This window comes from Vicia villosa, linkage group LG1, assembly GCF_029867415.1.
Source record: "Vicia villosa cultivar HV-30 ecotype Madison, WI linkage group LG1, Vvil1.0, whole genome shotgun sequence".
In the NCBI taxonomy this organism is placed as follows: Eukaryota; Viridiplantae; Streptophyta; class Magnoliopsida; order Fabales; family Fabaceae; genus Vicia; species Vicia villosa.
Window position 1 is genome coordinate 143388372 of NC_081180.1, and position 10919 is coordinate 143399290.

General features: G+C 31.2%; 2 protein-coding genes across 2 annotated transcripts; one reads left to right on the forward strand and one right to left on the reverse strand.

Moving 5' to 3' along the window:
• Nucleotides 1–550: 550 nt before the first annotated feature.
• On the reverse strand, nucleotides 551–3010 carry LOC131618646 (uncharacterized). The gene is made up of 2 exons (XM_058889826.1): nucleotides 2899–3010; nucleotides 551–1920 (listed from the first exon to the last, which is right to left on the reverse strand). Exon 2 carries the CDS (start codon nucleotides 1493–1495, stop codon nucleotides 902–904), a length of 594 nt encoding a protein of 197 aa, XP_058745809.1. The 5' UTR covers nucleotides 1496–1920; nucleotides 2899–3010; the 3' UTR covers nucleotides 551–901.
• A 345-nt stretch (nucleotides 3011–3355) lies between these two features.
• Nucleotides 3356–7716, forward strand: LOC131644372 (TNF receptor-associated factor homolog 1b-like). Its single transcript, XM_058914857.1, has 10 exons — nucleotides 3356–3518; nucleotides 3821–3983; nucleotides 4086–4197; nucleotides 4379–4467; nucleotides 4569–4637; nucleotides 4730–4862; nucleotides 4998–5156; nucleotides 6014–6359; nucleotides 7001–7113; nucleotides 7297–7716. Exons 2-10 carry the CDS (start codon nucleotides 3824–3826, stop codon nucleotides 7415–7417), a joined length of 1302 nt encoding a protein of 433 aa, XP_058770840.1. The 5' UTR covers nucleotides 3356–3518; nucleotides 3821–3823; the 3' UTR covers nucleotides 7418–7716.
• The last annotated feature ends 3203 nt before the right edge of the window (nucleotides 7717–10919 follow it).

Here is a 10919-nt window from a genome sequence, read left to right on the forward strand (position 1 = left end):
ACCATCTACTAGATGCATCAATCAATACCATAAAATACCTAAATGGTCCTAACGGTGGATGGATAGGTCCACATATGTCTCCTTGAATTATTTCAAGAAATGCAGGTGATTCTGTCTGAATCTTGCCCGGTGAATGCTTTGTTATTAGTTTGCCAAGAGAGCAAGCTTCACACGGTTTATCTTCTTGTGTAAAATTTAAACTTTTCAATGGATGACCATGTGTACTTTCAACTATTTTACGCATCATTGTTGAACCAGGGTGAGCTAAATGGTCATGTCATAAAATCACAATTTTGGGATCTTCTTTTAGTACTAAATTGCATTCAATTTCATGTATATATGTGTAATGTAATCCAGAAGGCAATTTTGGTAGTTTTTCTAAAATTTTCTTCTTTTCCAAAACATTAGAAGTAATATTGATGTATTTCATATTACCTTCAGTTGCAGTTTCAGTATCATATCCTTGACGATATATGTCATTAAAACTCAACAAATTTCTCTTTGACTTTGGAGAGTATAAAGCTTTATTAATGACAAATTTTGTCCCATTTGGTAATACGAACATAGCATTACCCGTTCCTTCAATTAAATCTGCAGGACCTGAGATTGTATTTATTAAACCTTTAGTGGGATTTATTTCAGTAAAATATTTCTTACTTTTGAGGATTGTGTGTGTAGTTCCACTGTCCGGAATGCAAATGTCTTTGACATGTTCCATGTCTAGCCTTCTTGAAAAGAAAAATAAGATTAAATACAGTAAATTAACAACATATTTAACATTATTATTTCATACAAACTTAAGATACACCTTAACAAAATACAAATTGTTAAGTAGATACATATTTCAAATATAAAAACAAGCACACCAAACATTATTCAAATACATATTTTAAATAGTTACTTAATCTGTTTCACCTCCAACAAAATCAGCAGTTTCAAAATAGGTATTATCATTTATGGGTTCAATCTCATTATAATTCACTTCTTTTCCCTTTTCTTCAACATATGCCATTTGTCTTTTACACAAATGTTCTAGTGTTCTACACACCTTAGACCAGTGGCCTGTCTTTCCGCATCTGTAGCATATATCCTCATAATTCCTTGAGGGACCTTCTTGGATATACTTACCCTTTTCTTTGCGATTCCAATTATTTTGGTCATATCTGAGGGATCTATAACTATTCACATGACCTCTTCCACGTTCTCTACCATGAAAATGGTTTCGACCGTGGAAAAGGTTTCGACCATGATATCCTCCTTGATTGTGACTATCAAAACAAGCATAACCATTATTACCATCAAAATGAACATGACCACCACGTCTCTTGAGATGATTAAAGCCACCACGCCTACGATTAAAGATCATGGCATTAGTTTCAGGATATGACATTGTTCCCGTGGGTCGTGCCTGGTGGTTTTTTATAAGGAGCTCGTCATTTTGTTCTGCCACTAGAAGGGCTGCAACTAAATGAGAATACTCAGTGTATTCCCTCATTTTATGCAATCAGAATTCTAGCTATGATATAATCTGGTGCATATCAGAATTATATGCAATGACAGTTTTATAATCTTGGAACCTTAACTTGTTCCATTGATCCATTAATGAGGGTAACATGAGTTTCTTCTGATGTCCAAATCTTGCTTTAATTTTGTCCCATAAAATATTGGGATCTTTAGCATTTGAATATTCTGTTTGCAATCCATCATCAAGATGATGCTTGATTATTCTGTTTACTTTTGACTTTCTCTTTTCCATTTCATCTGGGTCGTCTGTCGATTTTTCAGAATTCTCTCCTTCAAGGATTTTGTTAAGTCCCCCACATGTAAGGTACTCTATTAAATTGTTGTTGGAGGTTATGAAGTTGTCCCCAGTTATGCTTAGAATTTTGAATTGATGCTTAAGATTTGACATGATTATATCTATAATTCAGATGAACATAATCAATATTTAAAACTAAAAGAAATATCAATTTATTCAGCTACAAAATTCATGACTACATATTATTCAAAAACCTCTATTAACAAACCAAGCTAAGATCAGTAATGGTAAGATGATAATTATGATTAAAGCCGAAAAATCATTACCTAATTCTTCACGCTTGATAATACTGACAGCAAACAACATAATTACAAGTAGAGAGATGAACAAAATGAGAAATTTAGCCATTTGAAAAATATGGAAAGATAGTTTGAGAATGGTGTGAAAGTTATGAAAGAAGTAGAAGTATTTATAAAGGTAATTTTGAAAAAAATGGTCGTTATATTACCGTTGGGGAAAAGGAAAAAGGAAAAAGGAAAAAGAAAAAGTTAAGTGTGATAAAAAAATATTTAGCCAAATTTTAATTATATTAAATATCATCTAGTAGTTATAAGTGTTAGAGTTAATTATAATCTATAATATATAAGGTAAATGAACACATATGAAAAAAAAATTAGAATATGCGCATGAGGTTTTTAGACCTCCACTGAATATAAAAGAATATTTGTATTAGGAGTCTCAGACTTCCATTAAATATAAAAGTTAGTAACTGCAAATGGGGCTATAAACCTCCACTAAAATATAAATGTTAGTACTCCTAACAACATATGGTGGTTTTTAAACCTCCACTGAATATAAAAGTTAGTAACAACATATGGTGCTTTTTAAACTTCCACTAAATATAAAAGTTAGTAACATCATAAATATAAATTTATGTTAGTAATTGCATATGGGGTTTTATACCTCAACACAAAATTATAATGAAAATAGTCAGACTTATTATAGAGCACTTGACAAGTTGTCAATTTTCTATATAGAGCCACTCTAGTTATAAATTACTTGACTGATTGCCAATTTTCTATAACCGGGGCAGATGAAAAATAATAACAAGATTAAAGAGGTAAGTATATAATATATACCTAGTGTACTGGAAACTTCTTCTGATAGAAACGATCATGCTGATAACGTGTTAAGAAAACTGAATACAGAGAGATAGAAGAGACTGATAATATCTTATTTTATCTTTGAAGATGATTTTTGTGTGACATTACATAAACCATGGAGTGATATTTATAATGCTAAAATTTCACTACTATTGAATATAATGATAGATGCTATTATGCAAAGTTTGAAATTTTATGTATAAAGTAGATATATACTATTCATAAATATTTTAAAATAGTAATACTAATTATTGAATATAATGATACAAAGTTTGAAATTTTATGTATAAAATAGATATATACTATTCATGAGTATTTCAAAATAGTAATAGTAATAATTGCTTATTATTATAGTAACAGTTAAAAACAGAATATATTATGTAATTTTAAAAAATATTAAAATATATGGTTCAAAAAGTAGAAAAGTTACCGTGGCTTTCCCGCAATAAAGTCAGTCAATCTGCCGCCGTTATGCCTCTGCTCTGTGTGTTGCTGCTCAACCCTTCTCTCTTTCTCTCCCTCACTTTCTCTTTGTCTCTCTAAAATCTCAGGGCTTGGATTCTACCCTTTTCACAACCGTTACTCTTTGATTCCAGGTTCGATCCACTTCTCTTTGATTCTTTCAAAGGATCTTCTTGTTTCCGGCGTTGATTTCTGTTGTTATTATTATTGTTGTTGTGAATTTTAGGTTTATTTCTTTTTTTGTAATTTGGCTTCGTTGAGTTGGTTCTGAAATCTCGTTGTGCTTTGGTTTATCTAGTTTCTAATTCGGTTTTGTTTCAATTTATTTTGATTTGAATATCCGTTTCTACTTTTAGGGTTTTGATTTTATGACTTGGATAACTTAGAATAGTTGTTATTTGATTTTGTTCTGTTCTCTTCAATTTTTCTTGATCAGGGAATGGCTGGGGTGTTGAGTAAGGAGTCTGGAGTGGATAAGTCTGTGGAGGGGATTTCGCGCGCCGAGGAAGCATTGGCGGGATGGGGATCTTCTGAGCAGGTGGAGAATAGAATCACATCTACTTCTCCTCCTTATTGGGGCATCGACGGAGATGATGGTGGTAAGTTCATTTTCTTTTATTTAATTCTACTTGATGGGCCATGGTTGATTGTAATTTTTTTTTCCATAAAAAGGTTAAAATTCTTATTTCTTCTCTTTGTAGGACTAAAACCTTCCGAGTTATATGGGAAATATACATGGAAGATAGAAAAGTTTTCCCAGATTACCAAAACGGAACTTCGCAGTAATGCATTTGAGGTTGGAGGCTACAAATGGTATGAGGGTCTAGATAAACTTATGGAAATGTGTTGCTTCACTTTGATTGACAGTCTTACTCTTTTAGAACTATTTGTACGCATGAATGTTTTGGGGTCTTGTAGCGTTAATTCTATCAAAACATCACAGACCAAATTATGTTTTGATTTGTCAACCTAATCATTCTCTGGTTATTGGCAGGTATATTTTACTTTATCCACTAGGTTGTGATGAACGCAATCATCTCTCGCTGTTTCTGTGTGTAGCTAATCATGACAAACTTCTTCCAGGTAAAATCAATAATTTGTTTCTCAGTTTACATTAATAATTTATTGTTAGTTAACTTTTACGTATTTGACTTGTTTTCCCTTTTCTCATTGGGGTGATACAGGATGGAGTCATTTTGCACAATTTACAATATCTGTGGTCAATAAAGACCCAAAGAAATCAAAATATTCTGGTTTGTTTGCTAATAATTGGCTTCATTAATGGAGATGACAATTTTTTCTATCATTATTACTCATTTGTTGTTCTTGTTCATGAGTTTTTCAGATACATTGCACCGATTTTGGAAGGAGGAGCATGACTGGGGATGGAAAAAGTTTATGGATCTGTCAAAGATGTCTGACGGATTTGTTGACACTTCTGACAGTTTGATAATAAAAACTCAAGTTCAAGTCATCAGGTATTCCATTCTTAAGTTCATGTTATTTAAGACCCCCAGAGATTGACATTCACATGCCAATCTTGTTTGCACTTTAACTAGGAGCATTTAATTCTGACGCGGTGACATTATATTTCTTATTGGTTGTTGATGCAGGGAGAAATCGGACTGGCCTTTCCGTTGCCTTGATTGTCTTTATAGGAGGGAACTTGTTAGGGTATATTTGAAAGATGTAGAACAAATTTGTCAGCATTTTGTGGAGGAAAGACGGAGCAAGCTTGGGAAGTTGATTGAGGATAAAGCTAGGTGGTCGAGGTACTTTGTGCTCTCCTTTAAAACTGTTTTGCTTCTGACATACTATGCCTAATCTTTTTTATCACATGATGTATGCTGTAAATGTTATCTTACATCAAATTTATTGCAATGACACTGTTTCTCAGTTTAAATAATGAATGTGTTAGTAGTATCCATTGCTACATGTGTCATGCTCATAGTTACATAATCTTCTGGCCTCCCTAAAGAACCGCGAATTGGTACACGAATTCCGGTTTGCGGTACTTTTGCGAACCAGTTAATGAAAATTCTCGAAGAATTTGGAAAATTCAACGTACCAATGAACCTCTTAATACAACTTAAATATTTAAACCAATTTAATGCTATTACAGCGTGAGTAACATAAAGCCATTAATATCTACACTTAATAATGGCTAGTTATTGGGATTGGGATGATAAACTTGTAGGGAACTCAGGTAAAATCACAGAAAATGTTCAAATAATTATTTTTAATCTTTTTCTTCATCTCAGTCTTCACATTTGGCTCCTTTTCTTTTTTGTTAGTTGAATTTTGTTCATGTCAGTGTTTACTTTATAACTGAGTTGATGTTTTGAATTATTTATGCATTTATTTATTGTATGATATAAGTATATCTGTCATGTATATATTATATTATTTTAATGAGTTAAACTTGTGCATTTATTGTACAATATAAATATATCTATCATGTATATATATTATTTTAATTAGTTAAACTTGTATTACTCGATTTCACATAAACAAAAAAGTTTGCTTTTGTAACCAAAAAAAAAAGTTTGCTTTAACTCTTGATTTTGGCAACCTTGGTTGTGGGTGTCTGATTTTATAAGTTGGTTAAACAGTAATTTTCAATATGCAGTTTCTTTGCTTTCTGGAGTGACATTGACCAAACATCTAGGCACCAGATGTCTAGGGAGAAGACAGATGTAATTTTAAAAGTTGTAGCGGAACACTTTTTTATTGAGAAAGAAGTCACCTCTACTTTGGTAATGGATTCCTTGTATAGTGGATTGAAGACTCTTGAGGGCCAGACTAGCAAGAAAGATTTGGTAAAATTGTTGGATTCTGAAGAAATAACAGCACCTATTGTCCATGTTGAAAAAGACATGTTTGTGCTGGTGGATGATGTTCTACCGCTTCTTGAAAGGGCTGCTATAGAACCGTTCCCTCCAAAAGATGAAAAGGGTCCTCACAATCGTACAAAGGTAAGATGTAGAGTAATATTTATTAAAAGTAACTAAGGATTTATATGTTGACACCTAATAGACGGTGATATAGATCAGGTAACTTAATGGATTGGCATGACTTGTGATGATATTAATGGAACTTTGGCAAGGGATTGTCAGAGGACTGAGTTTTGAATAAAAGAGTAGATCAAAGTCATGCCAATTTGTTGAAATCTGTAAAAAAGTTCTACTGAAAACTTGGATCTGTATTCTGAATTGAGTATGTTTAGATTGAGGTTTTTCAATTCTTCTTCATCAGCTGGCCATCTAATTTTTCATCCCTAAAAATTAATAACGGGTTCAAATATGGATTAGTTAGTTATTCTAAAATTGCATATGCTTGATAGCTTTGATAGTGTATTTTTAACTGTTTGATCACCACTAACTGAACTATTTCCTTTCCAACATGAATTCAATTTAGGCTTTGTTGTCTTTTTTTAAAACCAAATCTCGAGGATGTTATATTTCTGATTCTGATGTTAATTAACGGTAGTATACATTTTTACCTATATACTTTTAAAAAGAAACAAATCTAACCTACTGATAGTTGAGGTGTATATTAGACATTTGGAATGGAATCCTTTTGTTTGCTTAAGAACCTGTTTTCTGTGTTTTTACAGGATGGAAACTCTGGGGAGGATTACAATAAAGATTCTATGAAGCATGATGAAAGGCGTCTCAAAGAAATAGGGCGCAGGACTTTGGAAATATTTGTCCTTGCTCATATATTCAGGTAACTAAAACAGTACTTTTGTAATTAGTTTCATTCTGTTTCTCAACTTAATGGCATGCTTATACACTACCGAATTTTATAGTGGGTTGGGTACTGTTATGCATGAATATGAAGTAATCTTGTTACAAAGTAATCTTGGATGCAATTAATTAGAAATCCTAATTCCTAATGTCATGTGTACAGCAACAAAATTGAGGTTGCTTATCAGGAAGACGTTGCTCTAAAGAGACAAGAAGAACTCATTCCTGAAGAAGAGGCACCGAAGCAAGCTGAAAATGATCAGAAAACAAAAGGTAATAAGTGATTTTCAAGAAGCTATCATCATCCCCTCTTATTTCAAGAATTATTGTGAGTGATATATAGGCTCCGGATGTAATAAGTGATAAATTTGCCTCAATAATATGGAACTATGGAAGTAACACCGAGGACACATACACATCAGATAAATTATTGTATTTCTACTGGAGCATCATATAAATTAACTTGTCCATTGCAAAATCCGCCAGTAGGAGGTTTGCAAATGACTAGAATCCAATTTATTGAACTTTTTAACATTAAAAGTTATTGGTTTATGATTAATTATTTGGTAGAATTTGTTCATTATTTCTCGTTTCAATTTTTTTTACAATTCCATAATTATAATTATGATTTCTATTGTTATTAATAAATACGTATCGAATCTACATAAAGACTGGAGTTAAGGAATAGTTGTATGACAAATTTTTCTATTTTAAATTTTAATCACCTCTATATGGATAATATAATAAAGTTTATACAAAAAATATAAACTTTATTATATCCCCAAAGTACAACCTCACTGTTAGGTCATAAAGAAATTCAACCCACAAAAAAATAGATAACATCTCACTCTCACCTCGCGTAATAAGTCCTGTCGATTTACCATGTCGAAAGCATTCGAGAAATCTATCTTGAGCGTAGGCAAAAAACAATCTATGTGTCACTTAACAAATTGCTGACACTGTGAAAAATGGCCTCAACATCACTCGATATCCCAACCCCAAACTGAAAGTCATTGAGATAGCATGCCATGTTTTTAGTGACTCCTTTCATAGCAACCTTGAATATCAACCGCCTCCAAATAGAATCCACAACAATTGGTTGTATCTTAACACCAGACATTAATAGCGGCGTTAAGGGTATAGAGGCAGCAAACTCTGCCAAACTCACATAACAGCTTCCTCCTTGATGTGGCGTTGGCAAGATCAACTGCGTCTCTCTAAGTAGTTAAACACTCCAAAATGTGGCGTTGTTTTAAAACCATGGATATGAAATTTTAATTTTAAACAGTATTTTCTTCTTATACAACTGATTACAAAAAAATCGACTAGACAACATAAATAGTTTTTTTTTTAAAATAATTTTGTAAAAACTATTTCTAAAATATTAAAAAAATTATATTCGTTTTTATAAATTAAAAGACTAATTTTAACATCCAGTAACAAATATACATAATTAAAGATTAAAGCATAATCAAAATTCCAAAAAGATATATCTCAAAAATATTTTTATAAAAGTATTTAAAATAATTTAAAATTTAAGTGATTTTTTTAAAGTTTTAATATAAAAAAATTATAGTAAAATATTAAAAATAATATTTTAAATAATAATTATTTAAATTATTTTTTGGTTAAAGTTTTAAAAAATTCTGTCATTTTTTTAAGCAATAAAATATAATATTATAAAAATAATTTTAAAAAAATAGACTCTAAGGGCTTGTTTGATTACTTTTGGTTTTTTGTTTTCCAAATTTGTTTTATAAATTTATTTTGAAAAAGTGTTTTTGAAAAGAGAATAAGAAAAAAAAATTGTTTAGTAATTTAATTTTATAAAACTGTTTTTAAAATGAAAATAAGAAAACTTGTTTGTTAATCTATTTTATTTAAAACAATTTTTGAAATCTATTTTACTATATTCAATTCTAAAAGTAAAAAAAATAAAAAATTTAGGGTTAAATAAGTTTTTAGTCCCTATAAATAAGGCACCCTTTAATTTTAGTCCTTAAAAAAATTTTTGTCGAACTTTGGTCCTCCCAAAATTTTCCGTCGCGATTTTTGGTTCCTCCCATTAGATTGCACTAACGGAGGCTTACGTGGCACGCCACGTATGACGCCACGTCAGGTAAAGTCAAAACTAAAATAAAAGACATATTGCGAGGGTTTTAAACCCCTTTTAAATAACTTTAAAACAATAATTTTTCAACACCAATACCCAGCATTGTCCTTCTTTTTTGCCTGAATTTGACGAACAAATTCACGCACCAATTCATTCCATCATCTTCAAAATCCCATGCTCCATGCATCACATACAAGCTAGAGACAAAGCTACTTCATATTCAAGACACAATTCTCTTTATAAAACAATTCTCATAATCAATATATTATAATAAAACCATTTGATTACATGAGAGAGTAATACATTTCCTTCATTTTCAGTGTTTGTGTGTGAGAACAAAAACCATTTTTATGGTCCTGCTGATATAATATACCCTCTGATACAGGAAAGTTTTTTATTTTTTGATGTTAACATCAGGTTTGGTTCAACTGAAGTAAAAAAATAGTGCGGTTAAGAAAAATGTATGGTGATTGTCAAGTTATCACCATAATATCATAGAAAAACCATAACCTAGTATGGTTATTACACATGATACTATTAACTGTTTTTATTTTAAAACCATAATCAGAAGGTTTTGACTAATGACCAAAACATAACAGCATTTACTTCATATTCTCCACAATTGTAATCTACATTCGGTGTCTCATTCATGAATGGGTGTGAGAATTCAACTTAAGGGTTACAATGTTATGTTCTATTTTAATTATTAAATAATAATAATAATAATAGTGCAGTACTTGAAAATTCAACTTAAGAGTTGCAATCTTGGGATAAATATGTTAGCACACAATCCCTCGCATATTATTAACGAAATTGTATAGAGACTGAGGATCAATATAGTACGATCTTATGTTACTATGTTAGCTAAAGCTATCAATTTCTTGGTTGTTGGGAACGGAAACTACATTATTTTGATTTGAAATCTCAATCCTAGTTGTGACATTTATAGCTAGTACATGTAACTTTGTTACTCTTTTCAAATCAGTAAATGAATCTGGCAATTGGTTTGCTAAATCTCGTAAGTGGACTATTTTCTTTACATTTTCTTCCCACAATCTATTATATGGATCCAAATGTAGTAAATGAGGTACATTCCATGTTATGTCATTTTCTAGTTTTTTATCCTCTCCCCCTAGAGTTGGAAATATTGTTTCGTAAAAATGACAATCAACAAATCTTGCCTAAAAAACATCACCTATTAAAGGTTCAAGATATCTAATAATAGATGGTGATTCATACCCCACACATATACCTAACCTCCTTTGAGGTCCCATCTTTGTTCTTTGCGGTGGTGATATTGGGACATATACTGCACATCCAAATATCTTTAAATGAGAAATATTTGGTTCCCTACCAATTGCAAGTTGATAAGGGGTATGTTTATGATCAGCACTTGGCCCTAGACGGATAAGTGTTACAGCATGTAAAATTGCATGACCCCAAACAATAACTGATAGTTTAGTTCTCATTATTAATGGTCTAGTAATATATTAAAGACGTTTAATTAATGACTCAACTAAACCATTTTGTGTATGTACATGAGGAACATGATGTTCAACAGTAATACCAATTGACATGCAATAATTATTGAATGATTCAGATGTATATTCACCAGCATTGTCAAGTTTAATTTTCTTTATAGTATAATTAGGAAATTGAGCTCTAAGTTTAAT